Below are 27,984 nucleotides of genomic sequence, written 5' to 3' on the forward strand. Positions count from 1 at the left end.
CCCCAACTCAGCAGTGAATTGGATGATCAGGTGAGGTGAGCATCATGATCAGGGGTACCCAAAGTGAGAGGATTGTTGAGTGAGTAAATCAAGGGAATTGAAAGTACCAGTGGTGCTCTTCGATGCTCTGTGTGCTTACCCAGACCCCAAGGACATCTGTCAATGGCCGTGATGTGAAAGGGGTGAAATATAGGTTCAGTAGGGAACATACAAAGTCTGGTCCAGAAAGTTGGAATCTGGAATCCTCCAGTGTCTCCTGTGTGCGCACAGTTGTTAGGACATGGTGTAGGACAGAGAGAGTGAGTCAGGCTCAGGTGCTGGAACAGAAGTCCAGGGAGATTGAAGGCCCCTTGTTTCAGCCTGGTGGTGCTGTTTTTTTGTATGCAATGGGCATTAGATGGATGGGTGATCAGTGACATCATACTAGTAACTTGGGGAGTGGAGAGGGAGTGGTTAAGGGAGCTCATCCTAACTGTATGGGTTTGGAAGGCATTGATAATGAAAGTTCTGCCACCTGAAGTGGTCTGTAAATGGAACTGGGGTTGTGCCTGATGATCCGGTGTGTTGTTTCATGAGATGCTTAGTGACGAGCCAGAGTGATGAGGCCTCATAGGTTGGTGGTCATCTTTCAAATGCTCTGAGAGACCGTGATGGTAACAGACCAGCAGCGCTTCTTGCTCCAGCTGCACTCCACCAAAAGGCTTCTGAATTTCACAGTGTTATGCGGCATTGAGCATGAGCCTTGAATCAAGTAAAGTATCTGATCTGCTGCACTCCTTCCACTTCCCAGATGGTCAAAAACCCAGCACATCTCAGTGGTGAATTCCTCATATTTATTGCAAGTGGTGGTTTTATTGTCCTAGTTAGTGGCGGTCCAGGTCAGAGCTCACCCATTCACGAGAGAGATGATGAAGGCAATCTTGGCTCGGTCAGTAGAATACAGAGTTGTCAGGAGCTCAGAGTGTAAGATGCACTGGGAGGATTGGGTTGGGGATCCACCAATGCACTTGAGCACCAGTATCCAGGGCTCAGAGGGAAGAGGTTGACTGTTCTGGGGTTCTTGTATTGAGATGGAGAGTTGGACGAGAGTGGCGAGCAGATGGTAGGTTGCTTGCTGCTGCTTCTAGATTGTGTGTTTATGTTGATGGACAACTTTCTTAAGTGAGTGTACTCTGCTGGGTCAATTGGTGGTTTGACACAGAACAAAAGCTGCAGAGATGAATTAACAGTAAGCAAAAATTTAATAATCAACTGCAAAATAATAAGGCATGAGAGGCCATAAAACAAGGGAGAACAGATACTAAACTCACAGGCAACAAGGTAACTGAAGGCTTGGAGCAACTTTTGAGGCTGGCTGGTTCAATGGGTGAAAAGTACTGTGGAGTAGAGCTGGGTTTAAAAAGGCTGCTGGTGATGAGTTGGACATGAAGGGTGGACTCCTAATGGCTGGGTGAAGACTAGGCGGTGCCTGCCTGTGAGGACTGGCATGTAATGTTTTAAGTGATTTTGCAAACCGAATGACTAATCAGTATTTCCACAACTCCTTAAATAATATTTTAAATCACCAAAATTCAGCACATGTGCCAAACTTTATTTCAATTTTTGCAAGACAGACTTTCAAAAGCTGAACTTGGAGTACACAACATCTTGCGCAATCTGAAGTACTATATAGCCAATACACATTATTAAATGTAAACATTATTAAACAAATACAACTACTAATTCACAAAACACAAACATGAGAATAACTAATAATTTAACTTTTTGATAACATTGAATAATCACAATCAAATCAAAACAAATTTAATGACCTTTCAACCATACATGGATACAGCTGAATGAGACAGCATTCCTCTTTGCGGCCAAAGTGCAGCACATTCAAAATAGTGAGAAAAAGAATACACTTATATAGTCATGCAAGAAAACACATAAATAGTCCATGACCCTGAACGACATGCCCCACAAATTGATGGTACAGTTTCCAGTAATCCAGCCTGTCATTCCACTGATCGAATACTGGATGTCAGCACCAATGGGAGGCGCCAGTCCCCAGCTGTGCATGGATATCACACTACACCATCTCCTCACCTGGACTGCAGCAGCAGGCAAACCTGAGGCGTGGGGCCCAGTTCTCGCTACAACTGAGGCTATGCCTGTCTCATCATCAAAAAAAGGGAACCAGGCCTGTGGCATCTTACTTCATTGATATCCAACAGGGTGTTGTGATTGCAAGAGAAATAATCAAGACAGCCACTCTCCATTTCACTGCACGCCGCCGTCATACACCAACTCTGATGCTTTCGAGTATGCCAGCTCCTTCTCTGACCTGCTGGCCACCTCATCGGTCGGCTCCTTTGATCAATGAGCAGCTCACTGATGCAGTAGACCTGCTAACCTGAAGCCACTGGAGTCCAGTATAATCTTGCGATCATAAAAAATGCATTTAACAAAGAACACCTTTGTTTGCCTCTGAGAGGCTGTTGTGTCCAAATGTGCCACCATTTTATCAGAATAATAGTTAACGATGGATTAAACCCAAATATAATTTTCCTTTTTTTTTCAGAGCTCTTGGACCAACAACCTGCTGCTTTTTTGCTCATTCTCCTGCTTCAGTGCTCCTGCGGACATCCTGCTTCCTCAACGCTATCTCCCCCTCCCCCTGCCTTTATATCTTGGCCACAAAGCCATCAATTCCGTCATCCAAATTATTGACATTTAATGTGAAAAGAAAGGGTCCCAAAACTGACCCCTGTGAGGCTATTCTCTGGCAACCAATCAGGAAAGGCCTTCTTTATTCTCATTCTTTGCCTTCTGCCAGTCAGCCAATCATCTGCCACGCTAGTGTCTTTCCTGTAATACCATAGGCTCTTATCTTGTTTCAGTAGCTTCACTGCTGCACCTTGTCAAAGGCCTTCTAAAAATCCAAGTAAACAACGCCCACTGTCTCTCTTTCCAACAGCAAATGCAATTAGCTTCCAACTTCATGTCCTTGCACATTTGCTTAGATTATCTGTACTCTAAATGCTTCTCTACACCCTCCTCTCACTGCCAATAAAGTAAAATTGAATGTTTTACTTGGATCCCTCATCTGTATTATCTATGTAGCTTGATAATAGCAAGGGTAACAGTGCCAGGACCTGTGGCAGCTGCCTCTTAAATCTTCCCAGTCTTAAATTGTCCTGCTTATTCCCAATCTCTTCTTGTCGATCTTTAGTTCAATCCCCACACCAAATTTCGCTTTTGAAACAGAGTTCAAGCAAATATTCACTCCCTTTAGTCTTGGGCTTTTAGTCCAAATTATACATTCTGCATTTTCCTTTAAATCAGTGTATTGGATTTAAATCTGCTTGGATCGTAATGTCTCTAATAATAGAAACATAGAAAGTCTACAGCGCAATACAGGCCCTTCGGCCCACAAAGCTGTGCCGAACATGTCCTTACCTTAGAAATTACCTAGGGTTACCCGTAGACTTCTGTTTTTCTAAGCTCCATGTACCTATCCCAGAGACTCTTAAAAGACCCTGTGGTATCCGCCTCCACCACTGGCAGCCCATTCCACGCACTCACCACTCTCTGCGTAAAAAAAACCCTCATCCCTGACATCTCCTCTGTGCTTCTAATGCTCCATTTTCTTTAGAAACAAAATTCAGGCCCATCTATTCTCTCCTAAATGAAAGACTTGCGATGTATGATTATTTTTTTCTCTTTCCTCAAACCATCTCCTGGGGTTCAACATGTTGTTCAAAATGTCTACAATCTGCAAAGTTTAAAAAGATGACATCAGAATTTATTCAGAGGAGGGTAAAATAATATAAAAACGTGTGTTAGAAAGGGGAGAGGTATATGAATATATGCGCAAATAAAAGATTTGTGTAAAAGGGAAGGCGATATCTTCCAAATTCCAATTGGAAGACACGGTCTATTAAATTGTATATGACTGGCCTTTTTAAAATGCCTTCTAATTTCTTTGTTCTTCAGATGAGAAATATATTTGACAATGAAGTACTTGTATTTCTGAATAAGAAACCCACAAAAAATTCTTTGGCATTTATCAGTGGCGACGTAATGGATTCCGGAGTTACGAGTTTGCAGGAAACCCCTTAGTTCAGTCTCGGGACGGGTGCCAGGGTGGTCAGGGCAACGGACTAAACAGGAGGAAACACAGAGGGAATCCCGTTATTTTACTGGAGCGAAACTATAAACACTCTGATCCTTGGGAAGGAAGTGGCGTTTTCTTTCTGTAGTGAGTAAGATCTAGGACAGAAGAAAGTCAGTGCATTGCATGGAAAGCTCGGGACTCGACTGCACTGTTGGATTGCTCCTGCACTGCATACACAACAGAAACTCTTATCCGCAACTCAAAGCTCAGCTTGAGACACTGATGCTAACAGATCTGCCTGCAAATGTTCAGAGAAGCTGCATGCAGAGTGGTGCCCTATCACATCATGAGATCTATGGATCAAGGTATGGGCCCTTGTCTGGAATAAATTGTATTCTGTATTTTTTTGAAACTCTAAAATTAATTAAAATCTTCAAAGTATTTTAAATATAGAAATCTGGCAATGACAGTAATGCGAATGTTGTTATAACGTGATATCATCTTGCATTGAATGGAAATATTATTTTCAATAAGACGATGAATGAGTTTCGAATATACCATTTTCTGCGCACTCAAAATTAAGATAAGTTTTAAAATGCAAACTATTTATTAGCCTGCTAAATACAGTATATATGAAATGTAACGGAAGTTTTTGTAACTGTCGGTTTAATTATGCAACTGCACATTTTGGAAACATCTGTAAGAAGTTCCAGATGTGGAGCCTTCCTAGGCAGTGCTGACGTGAGGCTACTCACTGCAGACGCCCCGGCTCCTTTCAGTGGGACCGCGTAGAATGTATAGAACTAGCAGCTTTCGTGAAACTAGGTAAAGAAATAGTATGTGCCTGACACCATCGGAAAGAAAAAAATAAAGGTGCCCGCACCAAATAGCGTCGCCGTCTCCGGACATCTGCACTTTATGCACATTGCTTGGTCGGGTTGTTATGTTTCCACGCACAGGAATTGTTATTTTTTTTCTATAGATATTTGCTTACTTACCAATGAATTTATTTTGATATATGGGCTTGGACAAAAATGTGTGGTGTCTCTCACAGTGAAACCACTGGGACTCAATCTGTTGCTCACTTTCACTGCTCCAACTTTTTTTTCAGCGTGGCTGCCGGCAACGTGGTGGGTGGTGGCTGTCATAACTTCGACCTTGTCCAATCCGTGGCTTCTCCCGCACTGACTGTTCCTCAGTTTCTCTCTCCCCCTCCCTCCCTCCCCTACACGCTCCGTCCCCAGTCCTCCTTTGATTCCGCAATCTCTCACATTCCGCCTTCAGGTTCCCCGTGTCATTCTCACCCCGTCTGTCAGTCCCCCTCCCTCAGATCCTCTGACTCATTCACACTCCCTGATCCTCTCTTACTCTGGCTGCGCGTCTAACTGGGCACCGTTTTTTGTAAATCCTTGAAAATATGCCTCCCCACTAATCGCCGCCTTCTAGACAAATGTTCATTAACCCTTTGAATTCTGTTGCCGTACAGTCCTTGACTAACAACAGCAGCAATGTGATTTTCAAAGTGAGTGACGCATTTGAAAAGCCCTATAAAATGAAAAACCTATCAACAATTTCTCTTGCAAGTAAAACCCAATAATTATTCTACAGATTGATACGAGTCTCATTCACAAATAGGAAAACACCTTCATTTGTTAAAATCATAAGTCCATAAGATATAGGAGCCGAATCAGGCCATTCAGCCCACTGGGTCTGCTATGCCATTCCATCATGGTTGATTTATTATACCCCATCATCCAGGTCATGCTCTCTTCCTGCCATCAGGAAGGAGGTACAGGAACCTCAGGTCCCACACCAGCAGGTTCAGGAACAGTTATTACCCCAACCATCAGGCTGTAGAACCAGGGGAGACTCACGCAGCTCTGAACTATGGACTCACTTATAAGGACTCTTAAGCTCATGTTCTCAATATTTATTGCTTATATATTATTCTTATTGTTATTATTTTGGTATTTGCTCAGTTTGTCATCTTATCCCACCTGGCACTTGCAAGCTGAACAAATGCTACACCTGCCCTTACAGCTCCTCCCTCACATCCATTCAGGGCCCTGAACAGTCCTTCCAGGTGAGGCAACACCTCACTGGGAGTCTGTTGGGGTTATCTCCTGTATCCAGTGCTCCTGGTGTGGCCTGGGTGAGACCCGACATAGATTGGGAGACTGCTTTGCCGAGCACCTCCACCCCGTCCGCCAGGATAAGTAGGATCTCCCAGTGGCCACCCGTTTCAGTTCCATTTCCCATTCCCATTTGGACACGTTAGTCCGTGGCCTCCTCTCCTGTCGCAGTGGAGGAACAACTCCAACCTGATGGCACGAACATTGATTTCTCAGACTTCGGGTATTGCCCCTCCCCCTTTCACCATTCCCCATTCCCTTTTCCCTCTCTCACCTTATCTCCTTACCTGGCCATCACCTCCCTCAGGTGCTCCTCCCCTTCCCTTTCTTCCATGACCTTCTGTCCTTCTGTCCTCACCTATCAGATTCCTCCTTTTCCAGCCTTGTATCTCCTTTACCTATCAACTTCCCAGCTCGTTACTTCACCTCCCTCCCCCTCGGTTTCACCTATCACCTTGTGTTTCTTCTCCCCTCCCCCCATCTTCTAACTCTGACATTTTATCTTACTTTTCTCCAGTCCCAATGAAAGGTTTCTTTCCCAAATGCCGACTATACTCTTTTCCATAGATGCTGCCTTGCCTGCTGAGTTCCTCTAGCATTTTGTGTGTGTTGTGTCTCATCTTTTGCACATTGGTTGTTTATCTATTACTCTCATTTGGATTTTACATTGTTTATATTTACTGTGAATGCCAACAAGAATCTCCACCTGATCTCTGTTCTAAAGGGATGTCCTTGTATTCCGAGGTTGTGTCCTCTGGTCCGAGACTCATTCTCTATAGGAAACATCCTCTTCAGTACACGTTCACTCTATCTAGGCCTTATGTAAACTATATACGCTTCTTTTAAAGTACAAACAAATTTACAGAAACTTTTCACCAGTAAGTCTGCAGAAACTATTCAATATGTACTGTACATGATTCCAGTTCTTTTTAGTTTATTTGTGTTGCCAGGACACGTGAGAGGACTGTATGTGATGTAAGTGCTCGAACAGTGGAGTGTGAGTGCATTATTTTGCATGATTAAGATAGGATTAATTGAAGATGGGAAGCCAGCACAATAGGGGCAGTAATTTGTCTCTTTGTTTGGTGCATTATCTCTCAACTTTCTGTCACCTGATGACACCGGATTCTTGTTCCATATAGTGATGACTCGAGGCTAGTTTTGTTAAAGCAGTAATGATGATGGATGTAATGCTTGCAGCCTTATTCTAAGCAACCACCCAGATTTATGTGGGCAGATGTGTCATACAGTTGGATAGATGCTAAAATTACAGAAATGGGTGGAGATTTTTGGAACAATGAACTACAGAATGTTTTGCCTTTGTGTGGCCCCTTGGCTCCAGGAGAGAAAAAATATTGGGAAAGCCCGCTTAGGTATGAGATTCTTATTTAGTCAGCAAGAATCACTAGATAATTAATGCAAAGGTTAACTTCAGCAGATTTAACTCCTTCTTGGCACATGTACATCAGTTGAAATTGTGATCTCCCTTTTACTTCAATGTAAAGATTAGCATAAATCAGATGAGACTGATGGTAGGCTGGAGACACAAGACAAATTCTGGAATCCAGAGCAAATCCAAGATGTGGAGAAGTTCAGTGGGGCAGGCAGCAACTGTGGAGGGAAATAGACTATCAACATTTTGGGCTGGGATCCTTCATCTTGACTGAAAGTTAGAGGGGAGATTGTATAAAGAGGTGAAGAGAATTAAGTAAAAACCATAGCAACAGTAGAACCCTGCAAGTGCTTAGTATCACAGCGATTAGGTTTGTGTGGTGTTTACATGATGCAATGGTGGAGCAGATTCAATGGACCAAATGGCTCAATTCTGCTCCTATGTTATAAGATTTTATGAGCTCACTCACTGATTGGTTGCTCTAGAAACTGTAGCATCCCTCATTGAGTTTAAAACAGGCAAAGCAGTGTGTATTGCCTGCCTCAAGTTACTCTTGAACTTTAACAGTTGAAGCTATTCCGATAGTACTTGTGAATGAACCATATTACACCACAAGAGATCTTCACTCCATTCTTCCCCTAATTTGCAAACTCCACTTCACACCCTTCTCACCTTAGTCCTAATTCCACCCAACTCAACCACCACCCAAAGTTCATCTTCAGCCTGAACCAGGATCAGTCCTCCCACCTGACACCGAAGCAAATGCCTCTCTCTGACACTTGCCAAACTCCCTGTTGCCTCCTAGACACTAATTTCAGTGAGTTTTGACAGCAGGATGCAAGTATCCAGAATTCCAGCTCCACCACCAGGCCAAAAAAAAGAGGGAATAAATAAAAAGACACAATAAACTATTCCAAAGGAAACAGAAAATGGCCCAATATATGCAGTTTAAATAAAATAAATCTTTTCTAAAGTCCAAAGTAAGTATTAGGGAAATGTATGGAAATCCATGTATGCCAAAACTTTATTCAGTGCGAGACTCCAAAGTGTATTCCTTCTTGTATGCTGACCCTTCTGGCTGTCGATGACTTCATGAGCAGAAACTGATATCACTATCACAATTATAATTTCTTGCTCTCTGACCAGTCTGCTATCATAACAGGGAGCAAATGTGACTCCAGGATATCACTCTGAAACTTATGTGAGGGGCAGGACAGTAACAGCATTTAGAAGGTACTTGGACAGATGCATGGATAGGAGGTTAGAGAGATGTGGGCCAAACTCGAGCAAATGGGACTAGCCTGGATGGGAATCCTGGTCTTCATGAACCTATTGGGCCAAAATGTCTGATTCGGTGCTCTGTGATTCTAAAGTTCTAAGTCTATGCTGTCCATTCAAACACTAAAACGTTTAAAAAAAACTCTCTTTCATTCACAACAACCCCTGCTCCCTCCCCCCCCCCCCAGCAGACTATATAATTCACTGGGATACCGGGGCAATTTACCCAGGCCAACTAATCTACCAACCCACATGTTCAATTTAAATTGCAATTCAGTTGTAACATTTTTGAGAAGTTTGGATTGAACATGGATGAGAGAGGTATGGAGGTCTGTGGTCTCAGTACAGGTAGATTGGACTAGGTAGATGACCTGTATGGACTAGATGGGATGAAGGACCTATTTTCATGCTGTAGACTATACGGCCATAAGACATCGGAGCAGAATTAGGCCATTCAGCACATCACGTCTGCTCCGCCATTCCATCATGGCTGACCACACCTTCTCGCCATATTCTTTGATGCCCTGATCGATCAGGAAATGATCAACTTCTGCCTTAAATATCCGCACAGACTTGGCCTCCACCGCAGTCTGCGGCAGAGCATTCCACAGATTTACTATGCTCTGGCTACACAAATTCCTCCTTACCTCTGTTCGAGAAGGTTGCCCCTCAATTTTGAGGCTGTGCTGTCTGGTTCTGGATAACCCCACCATAGGAAATATCCTCTACACATCCACCCTATCTAGTCCTTTCAACATTAAGTAGATTTCAATAAGATCCCACCTGCCTTCTTCTAAATTCCAGTAAGTATAGTTCCAAAGCTATTAAACACTCCTATTTTAATCCATTCATTCCTGGAATCATCCTCATAAAGCTCCTCCGGACTCTCTCCAATGACAACACATCCTTTCTGACATATGGGGCCCAAAACAGTTGACAATACACCAAGTGCGGCCTGACCAGTGTCTTATAAAGGCTCAGCATTTTCTCCTTGTTTTTTTATTCTATTCCCTTTAAATAAATGTTAAAAATTGCATTTCCCTTCTTTACCACAGACTCAACCTATAGATTAACCTTATGGACGTCTTGCACAAGGACTCCTAAGTCCCTCTGCAACTCTGATGTTTGAACCTTCTCCCCATTTAGATAACAGTCTGCACTATTGTTCCTTTTACCAAAATGCGTTATCATACATTTCCAAACACTGTATTCTATCTGCCACTTTATTGCCCATTCTTCCAATTTGTCTAAGTCCTGCTGCAATCACATTGCTTCCTCAGCACTATCTAGCCCTCCACTTATCTTCCTCTCATCCGTAAACTTTGCCACAAAGCAATAAATTCCATTATCCAAATCACTGACAAACAATGTCAAAAAATAGCAGTCCCAATACAGATCTTTGAGGAACACCAGCAGTCACTAGCAGCCAACCAGAGAAGGCCCCATTTATACCTGCTTGCTGCTTCCTGCCTGTAAGCCCTTCCTCTATCTATGCCAGTATCTTCCCTATAACGCTGTAGGATTTTATCTTGTTAGGCAGCATCATATGTGGCACCTTATCAAATGTCTTCTGAAAATCCAAGTAAATGATATCCACTGCCTCTCCTTTGTCCGTATTGCTTGTTATTTCCTCAAAGAGCTCTAAAAGATTATGTCAGGCAAGATTTCCCTTTACCAAAACCATGCTGACTTTGACTTATTTTATCATTGGTCTCCAAGTACCCCAAAACTTCATCCCTAATAATAGACTCCATCATTTTTCCAACAACTGAGGTTAGGCTAACTGGTCTATAGTTCCCCTTCTTTTGCTTTCCTCCCTTCTTAAAAAGTGGAGTGACATTTGCAATCTTCCAGTCCTGCAGGAACATGCTAGAAACAAGTGGTTCTTGAAAGATCATGACCAATATATCCATTATCTCTTCAACAACCTCCCCCAGGGCTCTGGGATATAGTCCATCTGGTCCAGGTGGCATATCCACCTTAAGACCTTTGAGTTTGCCTCACACATTTTCCTTCGTAATAGCAATGGCACTCACTCCTGCTCCCTGATTCTCATGGACCTCCACCATACTGCTAGCTTCTTCCATGTTGAAGACTGTTGCAAAGTACCCATTCAGTTCATCTGCCATTACTACCTTACCAGCATCATTTTCCATAATGTCAACTCTCACCTCTGTTTTACTCTTTATATAACCGCGAAAGCGTTTGGTATCCTGCTAGTATTATTGGCTAGTCTGTCCTCATATTTCAACTTTTATCTTCTTATTGCTTTTTTAGTTGCCTTTTGTTGGATTTTAAAAGCGTCCCATGATTCAACTGCCAACTTACTTTTGCTATCTTAAATGCCCTTTCCTTGGCTCTTATGCAGTCCTTAACTTCCCTTGTCAGCCACGGTTGCCGACCCCTGCCATTTGAAAACAACTTCTTCTGTGGGACATAGCTTTGAGAACTACTCCCAGAAACTTTGGCCATCTCTGCTCTGCTGTCATACCAGCCAGTATCCCCCTGCAATCCACCTGGGCAAGCTCCCCTCTCATGCTTCTGTAATTCCCTTTATTTCATTGTGATACTGCTACAGTAACTTATGCTTTTCCCTTCAAACTGCGGTATGAATTCAGTCATATTATGATCACTGCCTCCTTAGGGTTCCCTTACATTAAGCAGCTTAATATGATCTGTGTTATTGCGCAACACCCAATCTAAGATAGCTCAAGCACAAGCTGCTCTAAAAAGCCATCTTGTAGGCGTTCAACAAGTTCCCTCTCTTGCGATCCGACACCAACCTGATTTTCCCAAGAACATATGATATTCTAGTATGTACTCCAAATCTGAGATTATAAATCATCAAACTCCAATGGTTAGGTAGTTTCCTCATGAGGCAGATCACAAATAACAGTTACTTCTGTATAACCTATCTGTTTCGGTGTTAGCAACACAAACAAAATGCTGGAGGAACCCAGCAGGGCGGGCAGCATCTATGGAAAAGAGTACAGTTGACATTTTGTGCTGAGACCCTTTATCAGGACTGGAAAAATAGATGAGAAGTCAGAGCAATAAGGCTGGGAAGGGGAGTAAGAAGTACAAGGTGGTAGGTGATAGGTGAAACTGGGAGGGGGGAGGAGTGAAGTAAAGAGCTGAGAAATTGGTGAAAGAGATAAATGGCTGGAGAAGGGAGAATCTGATATGATAGGGTAGAAGACCATGGAAGAAAGGGAAGAGCATTAGAGGGAGGTGATGGGCAGGTAAGGAGATAAGGTGGGAGAGGGAAACGGGAATGGAGGAATGGTGAGGAGGGGGCAAGTTCGAGAAATCAATGTTCATTATTAGCCCACAATCTCATGTTTGTTTCATTATTATAGCAGATTATGGGATCATATACGTAAATACAGCAAATAAATGATTTTGGTGATATCATCATGCTAAAGCATAAAGAGGTAGAAATTTGCTCTTGGTTATATGTATGAAATATATAATAGTTGAACTATGTTTCTAATTTTCAGTTCCGTTAAGATAGAAAGAAGTGAATGTAAGGATGAAATTTTAACCCATTTTTCTATAGCCACTGACATTTTAACAATTAATCTAATTATATCAGATATTCCCAACATCAAAACCTAGGAATTCCCCGATCTGGAAATTTTACAGTCAGTTCTATAGTCGTGTGCCTTGTATAAGATTAGCAGTGCAAACCTGCTGCAGATCTCTGAGTTTGTAATGTCAGTTTAATATTCTACTGAGTAATCTTCCAAAGAAAAAAAAAACCTTTTGGTTGGTTGTAGGCATGAGGTATTCTTGCTGAAGTTAGCCTTTTGTAATTATTGGTTTAAAAGATGAAAAGTCAACACAGGAATGTGATAGTAAGTGAATCGGGGCTGAGGCTGGCTATTGAGAATTAGTAGAATGACGCACCCCATGGAGTTGAAAATTGTGCAATGGTCTTCTGGGAGCTTGGAAGAGGTGTCAAAAGGAGGCATGAGTTTGGGTGTCAAGTGGGAAGTCTGATCCTGGTTCATGCTCACACATAGGTAGGGCAATGGCAAAAGGATAGCATTTGTGTAGAGCTGAGTTGGGTGGGACTAGGACAACAGCAGGTGAGCATATTGCCAATTAAGGAATGTGTGTATGATGGCCCATGTGAGGACTTCTTGATTAGTAAGTATGTTTAATAAATCAAAGGTATATATCTCTGTGCTGGACTCCCTGTCCTGCCATCTGCTCAAGGAATTCTTCTTTAAGTATTGGATAAAGCTTTTCTTCATTTTGGATCTAAATAGAAGGCTTATAGAGTTTTTTAGTCAATTGTCTGACAAATATGAATTGACAAAACAACTGCAGCTCCAAAGTAACCCTGTTTATTTCCTCATTGAACATGTCCATTAGACATAGGAGCAGAATTTGGCCATTCAGCCCATAAAGTCTGCTCCATCATTCCAGCATGGCTAATCCAGATCCCACTCAACACCTGCTTTTTCGCCATATCCTCTGATGCCCTGATGATCAGGAAATGATCACCTTCCGCCTTAAATATATGCATGGACTTGGCCTCCACCACAGTCTGTGTCATAGCATTTCACAGATTTACTACTCTCTGGCTAAAAAATATTCCTCCATACCTCTGTCCTAAAAGGTGTGCCTCAATTTTGAAGCTCTATGAAGGACAATCACCCATCAACTTTGTGAATGGAAAATCTTGGAAGTAGCATTCAAGCATGCATGCCATTGGATGCATCCCATCTGGGTTCCTCTATGTATCTGTGTCCAGAGTGGATTGGTGGGTGTCAATAAACCCAACCTAGACTGCAATTTCATATTTTCCATTAAAGCTTTCCATAATATCTACAACTGCATTGTAGGGGGAAAAAAGTACGAGACTCTATCAATTACCAAGCAACTGAATTATCACAGGAAGGAAAATCACAGTCTTGTGGAACTTAGTTTATTTCCACCTTTTTCCTTCGTGAACGATTTTTCATTGAAATTGAATCACATAGTGCCCAAAAGCACAGTGCTTCACGTTCCAGTTCAGAGGCAATATTACTTTCTGATTTTAGGCAATAGCTGTCATAATAAAATAACAATTAGTATCCCTTTAGCACCTAGATGATAACTAACTAGGCTAAACTGATAAATGATTATTGCTGTTGACATAGAAATTGACCTGATAATAATTATAGGTTATTGTCTTAAATGAGCAATATATATGTTGTGGACATCCAAATACCAATAATAGAAGCATAATAAATTGAGAAAAAGAAACTTTAAACTATGTAATTGCATTATCTAGTACTGAATTAAATGTTGTTAATTCAAACCATGAATGTTACCATAATCAATGAAGATTTTGAAACTCTTTTTGCTTTGTGGGTGTAAATTGTATGAAGGATTTCAATTAAAATTCTGAAGCAGTAGGACAAATCTTGCTTATTTATATGTAATCTGGCAGTCTGAATTATCTTTTTGATGAATAATGAATTTTATTTATGATACACTTAACAGATTAAAGTATCTGATATAAGAATATAATACCTCTTGATGTATACAGATAAACATTTTGTAGCACAGACCAAAATAAGCAATACAGTAATATAAATGCAAATATATTAAACATATGTGTGTGTGTGTGTGTGTGTGTGTGTGTGGAAATAGGAGCAAAACTAGGCTCTTTCAATCCTAGAGGTAAATGGGTACAGTCTTACGATGTGATGAAGAGAGTTCAGTTCAGTTCAGTTCAAGGTAGTTAGTTGAGTAACGTTGGAGAGAGAGAGAGAGGTGAGAGGTGATGCCGTCGATCTTCCCGTTGTCTCCCAAAGTCCTGCTGTGGTCACCGACTATGACCATGATACGTACGACCGTTCTTCAGTGGTGGAATTATCACACAGGCAAGGGTGGACACACAAATAATTCCCCACTGGTCGCACCTTTTCACACTGTGAGCCACTGATTGATTTCCCCGAATCGATCCTCCAAAATCCCCGCCTTTTGTGGGTGCACAAGCACATTCAGTGTCCGAACCCTATGTCTCGTGGTGTGTCTGTCTGTGTAACAGCGGACCTGGCTTTTATCTCTCCATGTTGGACACCAGCTGTCCATCAACCTGCTCCGCCCTGCTCTCTCTGCAGGAACTCTACAAGCAGGCAAGTGACCTCGGGGAAACGGTAAACAAGCTGGCAGAGAAACCATAACATCAATCTTTCGAGCAGTTTCTGTCTCTCTCTCTCTCATTGCCCTGGACACCTCCCTCTCTCTCTCTTAATAGCAGCACAGTTCATAGCGTCTATTCTGGACCCTGTTTCTAACTAGGTTTTCCCCTGACACTAGATTCAGGAATGCTTCAGGAGAACTGGAAAATTGCAAATGTTCCTCCACTCTTTTTAAGCAGGGAGTGAGGCAAAAGTCAGGAAATCATAGATCAGTTAGCCTGGCTTCAGTGGTTGGACAAGGTGTTAGAGTCCATTATTAAGGATGAAATTTTGGGGGGCATTTGGAGGCACATGGTAAAATAGGTCAAATTAAGCATGGATCCAAAGGGAAATTTTGTCTGACAAATTTGTTGGAATTATTTAAGGAAATAACAAAGTAAGGTAAGAGGATGTTACTTACTTGGATTTTCAGAAGGGCTTTGACAAGGCGCCTCATGTGAGGCTGCTAAATAAGATAAGAGCCTGTGGTATTACAGGAAAGATGCTATCTTGGACAGAAGATTCATAGTTCAAAGTAAATTTATTGTCAAAGTATGTATACAGTATGTCACCATGTACTACCTTAAGAAACATTTTCTTGCAGACATTCACATCAGAACAAAGAAATACAATAGAGTCAATGAAAAAGTACACACAAACCAATGAATAGCAAAAGAAGACAAGCAGTGCAAATAAATAAATATTGAATATATCACTTGCAGAGTTCTTGAACGTTGGACCATAGGTTATGAAATCAGTTCAGAATAGAGGTAATGAAGTTATATGCTGGTCCCAGGGTGGATTCTCTGATTTGATAACACCAAGGAATTTATAGTTACTGAACTTCTTTCACCTCAGATCCTCTGATGAGGAGTCACTCATGGACCTCTAGTTTTTTCCTCCTATAGTTGATAGCAGCTCTTTGGGTATACTGATACTGGATGAGAGGTTGTTGTGGTGGCTCTAGTCAACCCATCTCCCTTCCATATGCTGATTTGTTACTACATTTGATTCGGCCAAAACAGTGGTGTCATCAGCAAACTTAATTATGGCATTGGAGCTGTACTTAGCTACACAATCATTGAGGGATAAGCCCACAGCCTTGTGGGTGATTGTGGAGGAGATTTTGTTGACAAACCTTACTAACTGGGATCTGAAAGTGAGGAAATTGAGGATCCAGTTGCACAGAGAGGTATCAAGGCCTAGGTCTTGGAGTTTAGTGAATAGTTTCAAATGCATGATGGTGTGGAATTCTGAGCCATCCTGTTGCATGCATCTTCATTGTCTAGGTCTTCCAGAGCCAGTGAAATGGCATCTGCTGTTGAACAGTTGTGACAGTAGGCAAATTGGAACGGATCCAAGTCACTTCTCAGACAGGAGTTGATATGTTTCATGACCGACTTCTCAAAGCACTTCATTACAATGGATGTAAGTGCTATTGGACAACAGTCATTGAGGCAGGTTATCAAGCTCGTCTTGGGCACTGCTATGATTGAAGCCCTCTTGAAGCAGGTGAGTATCTCAGACCGCTGAAGTGAGAGGTTGAAGATGTCAGTAAACACTCTAACCAGTTGATTAGCACAGTTCTTCAATAGTTGGCCAGGTAGAACACCTTGGCCAGATGCTTTCCGTGGATTCACCCTCCTGAAGGATGCTTGTAGTTCCGCCCCTGAGACCGAAATTACAGTGTCGCGGAGGCTGTGGGAGTTTGTTAAGGTGCCTGCCTGATCTGTCAGCCAGAGTAAGCATAAAAAGCAATGAACTCACCTGCGAGTGATAAGCTGACTGGGAATAAAGCAGGCCTTTTTGGGTTGGCTGCCAGTGACTAATGATGATCTGCTGTGGTCAGTTTTTTTGGGACCACCTCTTTTTATGCTATATGTTGAAGATCGGTATGATGGAATTGATGGTGTTGTGGCTAAGTTTGTGGATGATACAAAGGATTAGTGGAGGGCAGATTTTAGGAAATAGGGTGTCTGCAGAAGGACTTGGGCAGAATAGGAGGATGGGCAAAGAAGTGACAGGTGAAATTTAGTGCACAAAAGTGTATGGTCATGCACTTTAGTAGAAGGAATAAAAGTGTAGATTATCTTCTAAATGGGGAAGAAATTTAGAAATCGGAATTGCAAAGGGAGTTCGAGTCCTAGTGCAGCATTCTCTAAAAAGCAACCTGCAGATTGAGTCATTAGTAAGGAAGGCCAATGCAATATTAGCATTCAATTCCCAGATTAGAATAGAAAAACAAGGATGTAATGCAAAGGCATTATAACCTGCTGGAGTTTAGAAGAATGAGGAAGATCTCATTGAACCTTACAGAAGATTGAAAGGCCTAGTTAGAGTGGATGTGCAGAGGTTGTTTCCAATAGCGGAGAGTCTAGGACACAAAGACATAGCCTTAGACTACAAGTCATCCCTTTAGAACAGAGGTAAGGAGGATTTTTTTTAGCCAGAAGCTAAATTCATTGCTGAAGCTGGTTGGGGAGGGCAAGTCATTGGGTATATTTAAAGAGGAGCTTGATAGGTTCATGATTAGTAAGAGTATGAAAAGTTATTGGGAGAAGGCAGGAGAATAGGGTTGAGAGGGATTATGTGTCAACCATGATGGTAAGACAGAGCAGACTTGATGGGCCAAATGGCCTAATTCTGCTCCTGTCTTATGGTCTAACCTTTTCTAATCCATTCAGCGCAAATGAATCAGTGATAAAATGCATTTGCTTTGCAAACATTAGTGCAAAAATACTTCTCTACAGCATACTTGTGATTGCTTAGCACACAATCTGCTACACTAGTTTAAAATTATGACAAATTACATAGGTTCGCATGGGAATTGGACAGAAAAGCACCAATTTGAAAGTTTGGTTTTGTGTCTAGTTACCGATAATTGAACAAGACAGAAAATGATAGAACAGGCAGCTATTAGTTTAACACTTAAATTGCAGGTCTTGTGAAGCAGCGCATCTGGGATCCACACACCCACTTCATCCGAGGGTACGGGATGAACAGATTGATGCTCAATGGCAGATCTCTAGATGGCTGGGGACTAGTGAGGGAAATTCCAGGAATCTGATGTCTTGTAGAGAAAATCAAGGGAAGGAGTGATGATCTAATCTTGCAGAAGAAAGAGAATCACCTTTGCCTTCACTTTCCGTTTTTTTCCCCTCCTGCAGAAGCTGACATCATTCTGCCTGTTTTCCTCTGAATCCTCTTGCAAGCAGCACAAATTTCCCATGAACAAAAATTGCCTTTTCTCTGGGTTTACTCTTATAAATTGTCCAATTCTGTAGGGTTGTATAATAAGAAGTAAAGTTGTCAGGAAGTTTCCAGACAAGATATTGTTATAGTATTGCAGGGTCTCTTGATTTGATTGAAAGGTCAGATACAAGAAAATATCGCCAGAAACTAGGAAAACATTGAGAGCATGAGTGTAATTTTACATATTGCTAAAGGATCTCAACATAGAATTTTCTACAATTTTTCAGCCAGTTGCAGGTACAGATAAACATGAATTCACATTCACGTCCAACCATGGCATCTTTCAATATCTTGCTTAACAAATCTTTAAATATGACTGCCTTAAAACATACTCAAAACACCTGCTTTCAGTTTTGAGGCCCAGGGCTCACTGAGACTCATGGAGACTGAAAATTGAGCCTCATTTTAAATGGGAGACCACTTTTTATAAAACAGTGACACCCTAGATCTATGTTCTCTTACAAAAGGCCAATTCCTCTCCACATGCATTCTGTCAAGATCCCTCAGGACCTTACATGTTTCAATCTTCTAAATTCTAGTGGATAAGAGCCTATTCTGCCCAACCTTTCCTAATTAGACAATCTGACTCTTCCGTTGATTTATTGAAAAATGTGATGTTACTTTAAATGCCAGCCATCAGAATAGCATGTTGTCTCTTTAATCTCACTGACAAGCAACTTGATAGTCAATCATCTTCAGAATCAGCTGCCAAGTGGGCATTATATCTGCTTTACCAAGATGGACTTGCAGATACATATAGCACAGAAGCAAGTATTTTAACAAACCACTTCTATGCTCACCATCAAACATCCATCTACATACTGTTTTCCTCTTCTGTTCCATTATGTGTGTCTCACTCAATTTTCCTGCCACTCACCAATCAGCTCATCTTTAGTACATGGGAGAAAACAAGAACGAGAGAAACCCACGCAACTACTTCATAGATAACAGCCAAGGTCAGGATCAAAACTGTGTCTATGGCGCAGTGAGACAACTGCACTAAATGCAGCGCCACCATGCCTCAGGATGATGCCATGCACTTAGTAAGCTAAAATGATGTGACATTGAAGTTGTACGATTGTATTGGTGGGGCTCTTTCTTTGAGCACATGTAGTAGATAATTGCATTATGTAGTATTAGATATTAGCTCCGACCAGCTTGGAGTTTCCTTAACCCCAGAAGAACATGAGCTTAAATATTCTTTAACTTTTATATTGTGATTCAATGAATCTAATCTAAAAGATATTTTTAATATAAATTACTTTACAGAAACCTTCACTGGCTATTTATTTTCAGTATTATACGTCTAAAAATATTTTTTTCCTGAAGGAAAACAAATGCTTTCAGGTCATATGGAGGCACTTCAGAAATTTCACTGAGCTCCTCCTGATGCAAGGCCCCCTTTTATCATAGAATAATGCCAGTTTCTATATAACGTTGTTTTTGGAGCTTTGCATTGTAACTTAGAACATAGAAGATAAAACATTACAGTCCATTCAGCCCATGATGTTGTGCTGACCTTTTAACCTACTGTAAGATCAATCTAACACTTCCCTCCTATAAAACCCTCCATTTTTCTATTGTCCATGCACCTATGAAGAATTTCTTCAATAAACATAATGTATCAGCCTCTACCACCACCCTGGCAGGGATTTCCACACACCCACCACTCTCTGTGTAAAAAAATTACCTCTGATATCCTCCAACACACACAAAATGCTAGAGGAACTCAACAGGCCAGGCAGCATCTATGGAAAAAAGTACAGTTGATGCTTTGGGCCAAAACCCTTCGGCAGTTTAAATCTTCCCAGCAACTGCAGATTTTCTCTTGCTTGTGTTCTGATATCCTCCCTACACTTTCCTCCAGTCACCTTAAAATTATGACCCTTTGTGTTGGCCATTTTTACCCTGATAGAATGTCTTTGACTATCCATCTATCTATCCCAGTTATCATCCTGAACTCCTCTATCAGGTCACCTCTCATCCTCCTTCGCTCCAACAAGAAAACCCCTAGCTTGCCCAACCTATCTTCATAAGACATGCCCTCTAATCCAAGCAGCATCCTAGTGAATTTCCCCTGCACACTCTTTAAAGCTTTCCTATAATGAGGCGGCCAGAACTGAGCACAATGTTCCAAGAGTAGTCGAACCAGGGTTTTATAGAGCTGCAGCACTACCTCGTGGCTCTTGAACTCAATCCCCCAACTAAGGAAGGCCAACACACCATACAACTTCTTAACAACCCTATGAACCTGTGCAGCAACTTTCAGAGAGTGATGAACGTGGACCCCAAGATCCCTCTGTTCCACCGCAAGGCCATGAATTCTGCTATTAAAGGTTCAAAGGTACATTTTATAATCAAAGTATACAATTCTGAAATTCTTCAGTTCTCTGGGTGGTCATGAAAACAGGAAAGAACGAAAGGCAACACCATAATCAACCCCCAAATCCCACCTCCGTGCAAAAAGACATGAACAAAAATGGAACGGGCATTTCAACCCCCAAATCCCTCCTCCCCGCACAAAAAAAACGAGATGTTCGGGTGAAAAAAATACAGAATATAAAAGCTATAAGACTGAATAAAAGATATTATACTCCAAGTTCACATCCACCTAGGAAGCACTCTGCAGTGGCAGGTTCTCCCCTCGCTGGTAGCGTAGAAGAGTGATCAAAAGACAGGCAGCCAGTTATCACTCTCTGCACTCGCTTCGATGCTTCAATCAGCCTCGTCGCTGTAGTCAGTGAACAATGGAACCTTTAATTGGTGAAATGGAGCCGAAGATCCTGCATCAGGTCCACCACGAGATTCACACACACTGTCTCTGCCTCTTGGAAGCCTTGCAGACACTGCTGTTGAAGCACCTAAATGATCTCCAGACAGCAAAACACACACCCCGACAGTTCCAGAATCACATCCAAGAAAAGAAACAAGTGTAAAAGACATAAAAGAAGTGAAAAAGATGGTTCCACAATCTAGCCAGGGGATGTCAACTAAAGGAGCATTGTATATGGTGCCATCTAATACCATTTAATGCTATATTCTGCCTTCAAATTGGACCTTCTAAAATGAATCTGTTGAAATGTGTTATCCTGGAGGTGTCCATCATTGGGAGCTCCTGGCACAATTGGTTTTAATACTGCAGTGCTAGACTAAGATAGTTTTCAAGGAAATTAATCCTTTTTGCCCATCCCTCCCCATAATGCATTAAGTCCTTTCAAAGTTCAAAGTAACTTTATTATCAAAGTACATATATGTCACTATATAGTACCCTGAGATTAATTTTCTTGCTAGCATCCACAGTAAACCCTAGCCCTACAATCACCGAGTCTCAGGTCCCAAACTGCCACATATCCTATATTGGTTCAATCTCTTATCTTTTCTTTCTTACCCCAGAGTGATTCTGCTGGCCCATGTCTCCCTCCTAATCAACTCAAAATTGAAACTCGCCCAACCCCCTTCTTAAAATGCTGTGCTCTGATGCTTGCTGTAACACCACAGTCCCAGAGTAAACCAAATCAGTCTGTGCCTGACAATCAGCCAAAGCAGGCCTTAGAAAAGAGCATGGAGCAGCAAAAGTTAGATGCTAGGGGTGTCTGTTGTGTGCAAGTGAGTTATTCAGCAAGAGTACTTTTCAGTTCAACGGAAATGTTTGTTCCCTAGGGCTGCAATGAACTGTTTTTCAGGTAGAAAACTATTCTAGTTTCTGAGAACTATTTCATCGGTTAAAAGATATTGAACTAAAGTGCAGTTCTTAAGATAAAAATCTCTGTATTTTTCACCTGACTATAACTGTATATGTTGCTTTAATCAAATTGCCTTCAGTATATATGTGCAGCAGACAGAAAAAAACCATAAAAGGAACTACCCTTGGTATATTTAGACAAAGCTGATGGTCTGCAGCAGGTTCTGAAAAGCAAGTGATATTTTACAGTTTCACGTATGCCATTTCAGTGACAAGCAGATTATTATACCCATATATTATATGTCCCTTAATCAAGACTGAAAATCATCCACGCAATACAACTTCCAAACACACATGTAGAAACTTGCTTTGGTATTGTTTATTTTTAATTCGAGTGCCTGTCATTAGGAGGCGTGTTCTACTAACACTGACAGAGTTGAGTTCAAAGAACACGCCCATTTCCTGAACATTATAACTGTAACAGGAAGCAGCTATTATTGAACTTAACAATTTGATAGTTCGGTCATTGAGCAACCTGAGGAAAGACACACAGCTGAAATTTGCCACATGCGTAGTGGCTTTTATTGCTTTGGGGTTAGAAGCAGTTATTCCTTCATTGACAGTTTGGCCGTACATTAGCAATAAAATCTGACGTTCTAAAAAGGCACCTCGTTCTTTATCGTGGGAGAAAAGTGTAAATACTTTAGCTTTGTGAAATCAGAGTGCCATAACTTGCGTCGAGCAGGTGGTGACAAATGAGCTTCATTTATAACAACCCAGACCAACAGGTCGACTCTGAGGAGTTTGATTTTTCGGTACTTTTCGACAATAGCCACGATGAGGACTTCGCCACAAGAGGTTTGTAAGCTTTATTTATCTTGCATTGTAGAAAAAAAATATATTTAAAGAATTATATTTTGTTGCTTCAATGTCTGATATAAAGATAGAGCAGCAATAAAAGTAAAATTCTCATGTAACTGCCTATTTGTTTGAGAAGATTCTGTAAAGTAATTTGTCATCTTAGCAAACATTTATTCAATACGTACTTGTTCTTATAGAAAGCAACGATGAGACCAGATGTTAAATAGATTTAAAAAAAATATATTTAACACTATATGTCAGTTTTAGTATGTATCCTAATAATCTAAAGACATTGAACAGTAGATAGATAGATACTTTATTGATCCCAGAGGAAATTACAATGCCAGAGTAGATATACAAAAATACAAGTATTCGAAGAGAAGTAAGAAAGAATAAAAGAAGTTACCTCAAACAGTCTAACAGGAGGGGTTCATCACTTCCCTAGCTATAGGGTGACTCATTGTAGAGCCAATGGCTGACGGTAAGAATGACTTAATTCAGCACTCTTTGGAGCAGCACAGTTGTCTTAGTCTATTACTAAAAGTGCACCTCTGTTCAGTCAAGGTGGCATGCAGAGGGTCCAGAATTGCCAGGATGCTCTGTAGGATCCTTTGTTCTACCATAGCTTCCCAGTGTGTCCAGTTTAACTCCTACAACAGAGCCAGACTTACTAATAACTTTATTGAGCCTGTTGACATCACCCTTGTTGATGCCATTGTCCCAGCACACCACCGCATAGAAGATTGTACTGGCAACAAAAGACTGGTAGAATATGTGAAGGAGAGGTCTGCATAGTCCAAAGGAGCTGAGTCTCCTCAGAACGTAGAGGTGACTCTGGCCCTTTTTGTACATAACCTTTGTGTTGGTGCTCTGCTCAAGTCTGTCATCCAGGTGCACCCCCAAGTACTTGTAGGTCCTCACCACATCTACAATACACCACCATCAACAGTAACAGGGAGCAGTGCAGGCTTAGTCTTCCTAAAGTCCATCAACATCTCCTTTGTCTTACTGATGTTGAGCTGCAATGGTGCAAGTAATCACAAGTTTTCTTTATATCCTACTAGTTCCTTTATATCCTACTAGTTCCTTTATATCCTCTATGCTGATGGCCAGCATTAGTAAAATGGTGTTTGAAAGAAGATATGGGGCAGTTTCTCACGATGTACTATGGCAGACTCATAGTGAAGTTTTAGCCCTTTCAAGATTTGCTGTCTTTAGTTCAGTTCCTCACTGATGGTTACATATACATTATACAGCTAGAAGACATGGGTTGCCTTGTGGTTAGCAACATTGGTTTTCACTTTTGGGAACAGATCTGTTAATGTCCCACATTTGTAGTAAGAGAGTTTAAGCATACATCACAAAGCAAAAGGTGATGTGACTGTAAAACATTTGTTAGAAATTAAGTCTAAATAAAATGCAATGCATGACATAATAGAAGATTGATATCTGAGATCCTGCATTTACTTTAAAGAATGGATTTCCAATTAAAAATAGCTTCTGTCTACATTGTCTATTAAAACCAGAATTCCTTTTTGGATATTACTGTATTAATTTTACTGTAACACATTGTTCCTATTTGTAAGCAAGTTTGATAGCTATTCAACAAAAGAGCTAACACTAATTATCATGACCAAAATATTAGCCATAAGGCTGATGAAAGTGATTATAATCTGTAAGCAAGCAAACTTATTCTCGTTTGGTCTTATGATATCTCCCTAACAGAGAGACTCAGTGGTCCCATTTTGTAATTAGCAAAGACACTTTGCTCCTTCCCCCCCAATATTTAACATCACTGAACATACTTGCTGAGATATTTACCTTGAGTGCTGTCTAAAATGCTCCTCGAGGAATGATTCTTAATGTGTGATCCTGGTATTGAGCACTGACGGGCTATTTGACTTTAGAAGCATCACAGCCTGGTATGGAAACATCAATGCCCTTGAATAGACATTGGTAAAGGTTCCCACAATCTATGAACTCACTTTCAAAGGTTCAAAGGTTCATTTGTTACAATGGACTCATTATCTCATGTTCTCGATATGTATTGCTTATTTATTATTGTGATTTTTCCTTTCTTTTTGTATTTGCATATTTTGCTGTCTTTTGCATATTGGTTGTATGCCCAGTCGTTGTGGTCTTTCATAGATTCTTTATGGTTGTTGGATGTATTGAGTAAGCCCGCAAGAAATGAAACTTGGGGTTGCATATGGTGACATATATATACTTTGATAATAAATTTACATCTGAAATTTTTGCACTTTTTTTTGACCTGATCCTCTCCACTGATAGTTTCAATAGCACGGTGAGGCCAATGATGCCAATGAATCTTTCTTCTTTCTTCAGGCCAGTTTCACAGTTGTTCCCAGAAATTCTTGTGCACACACCTAGGGGGTTTGGACCAGATTTGATTGTAGTCAGAGTGGCTATGAAATAGGTCATCTAGACCTTGAGGTTGGTGGGGTATAGGTGTGATGTGAAAGGTTGAGGACCATGGAGATGGGCAATTAGGTTCTTGGCCACAGAAGTCAGAGAGATCAGGGTCTACGGGAAAAGTTTGGGAAAGTATTGGAGAAACACGGGTGCCTTTATGATTGTGGACTCAGGAACATCAGAAGTTGAGAGTCTTAGACTTGGGAAGGTCACAACAAACATCAGTGGATGAGATGGACAGAGTTGGAATTTGGTGCATTGTAGGGGAAGGTAAAAAGGAAAGAAGGTAATGAGCTTTGTAAGGACAGAAGATTCAATCCAAGCACTGCCCTATGAAGTTAAACTTGTTCATGCAATACTGGCAAAGGTTGTTCCAAGGGTAGCTTAGCCTCAGTTACCCACAATGCTCCAAAAGGAATGTTAAATGGGAAATGACACCATCGGACAAGGAAATTCTGTCAAGCATTTTAGGTTAACTAGTATAATCACAAACACAAGAAAATCTGCAGATGCTTGAAATCCAAGCAGCACACACAAAATGCTGGAGGAACTCAGTAGCCCAGGCAGCATCTATGTAAAAGTTTAAACAGTTGACATTTCCGGCTGAGACCCTTCATCAGGACTGGAAACAAAACTAGTGTTCTGAAATATCCAGTTGAATTTCCAGAGTGATGAAATACAACATAGAAATGGCTGATGTCCATTCCATTCCAGGTAAAACAGATCTTAAGAAAACAACAATATTTCTTTTTATTAGCTGAGGACAGCTAACTTCTTCAGCTAGGAGAACCAAGATCACTTTGCACAACAGACTAGTAGCATGCTTTAAATGATAGCTGACTGCATTCCATTCTCTCATGCTGGGCACTAGTTGAAGGAAAGAGTTTATGACTTTACAAAGATGGTAGGGTTCCCCATAATCTATGATGCTATTGTGAGCACTCGTATAGTATCATCACCACTTGAGAACTCTGCCCCACTCTGCAACTGGACGAGGTTCCCCCAAGGTCTAGCTGATCTATGATCATAGGCATTGAATCATGCGCCATACTTTTACTGTTTTTATGATGACTTTGTTCAGCAGTAATACAATTTGCCAGCTTTATTTAAGCACCATGACAAACTAAAGGGGATTATGGGTTTGCAAGAGTTGGCTGATGAGAATATTCTACTGCGTATGGATTTGGATAAGAAGCACAGAAGAAAAGACATGCTATCTTGTACAGTAAGATAAAGTAGACCACTTCCTAGACCACACAAAAGAAGGGCTTCAGTCCTCAATGGTGCAGTGCCATTCTCCATGGTAGTCTGCTACCTTGCTATCCTGACCCTTTGATATCAATAAAACAGTAACCAACTGGTGTGTGGTTGTAACAGCAGAGTGAGAGGAAGCATCTAGAGGAAGAAGAAGGGAAGTAGTAATGAAGTCATTTCCTTTGGCTCAATCTATTTTCATAATTCATCCATAAAATTCCAGTGATCACAATCCCAGTTCCCCATTCCGCAGCCCTGTGCCCTACTTACATGTGGCTATGGAACAGTAACGGATCACTTTTTGCTTGGATGTTGAAATCAAAAAATTCCATCTCAGGGTGCATCATATCATATTGCTTTTATTAATTGCACATTGGCTTGTTATGTAATTCATAACCTCTTCCTGACCATATAATCATAGAATGGTGAGATTCTGTTTGTACGTCAGCTGTCTGCATCTTCAGCAACTAGCATGGATGTGATTTAATGATGACCTTTACCTAAGCTGGAGGTTAATATCAGAGTTCTCACTTATCTAACCTTTCACATTGTTTCCTCTTGTGACCTGTTCATCCCTCCAAGCGCATCAGGGCACAGGATATTAAGCTAAGGTTTGCAAACCAAATGGGCTTGCATGGCTTCAGACTATGGCAGGGAATGTTGGTAAGATCCCAGCAAATATTGGTGTGTGTATCTTTCTCAGTTATTGGATATTCTGAAGGACTAGGCTATCACAGTGTATGGTGGAGGAGTGACCTTTAATTAGTTTATTAAGTCATGAGGGGCATATATAGGATAGAATCTGGTCATACACTTGAGATGAGATTTACTGACCTGCCCTAGATAAGTTCTGGATTTCTGTGAAAGAAGAGCATCCTGCCATTCATGGGAAAGCAATGAACATTTTGCTGTAGTTTTCAACTTCTTACATGTGTGAGCAAGTTTCTTTTTGTTTAGCAAGCATCAAGAGTAAGGATAGAAATCGTGTCATTTCAGTTGAAGGTGAAATCCATGTGTGCTTATCTCATGTTTGACCCAGAATTCAGTATTTGTGCAGCAAAAAACAAGCACAGATTTCACATGCTAGGCTTATATCTGAGCCTGATCATATCGCTTGGTTAGAAAATGGTTTTTTTCAGTCTTATATAAAATTGTATCTTGGGCTGTATTTTTATTCATGTTGCTTTGGTTTATGGTTTTTAGTAATTTTACTTTTCAACATAGTCAATAAATTTTCATGCTGTAAATAGAATTAATTAAAATCAATTTACAACATTTATTTAAATTAAGTCTACCAAGCCTATCTTTAGAAAAATTAAATCACATTTTAGTTTAAGCCAGTTATTTAACAGAAATTTATTATGTTTGCCTTATGAGTTTTAAAACTTTATGAAAGGGATTAATTTTAAGAATGACAAGCT

The 27,984-nt window shown here is 40.9% G+C and overlaps 1 protein-coding gene across 3 annotated transcripts in view; it reads left to right on the top strand.

Annotated features, from left to right (window-relative positions):
* Nucleotides 1-4,209: 4,209 nt before the first annotated feature.
* The window catches only part of nfatc2a (nuclear factor of activated T cells 2a), a 156,640-nt gene continuing 132,865 nt past the window's right edge, over nucleotides 4,210-27,984 (top strand). For 2 of the 3 annotated variants that reach the window (XM_073061649.1, XM_073061650.1), the window contains exon 1: nucleotides 22,550-22,873. In XM_073061649.1, the coding sequence (XP_072917750.1) occupies nucleotides 22,771-22,873 (103 nt within the window). In that variant the 5' untranslated portion in view covers nucleotides 22,550-22,770. Of the gene's footprint in view, nucleotides 4,465-22,549; nucleotides 22,874-27,984 lie in introns of those variants that run through there. The other variant, XM_073061651.1, reaches the window with a different exon arrangement.

This window comes from Hemitrygon akajei, chromosome 11 (assembly GCF_048418815.1).
Source record: "Hemitrygon akajei chromosome 11, sHemAka1.3, whole genome shotgun sequence".
Taxonomy (NCBI): Eukaryota; Metazoa; Chordata; class Chondrichthyes; order Myliobatiformes; family Dasyatidae; genus Hemitrygon; species Hemitrygon akajei.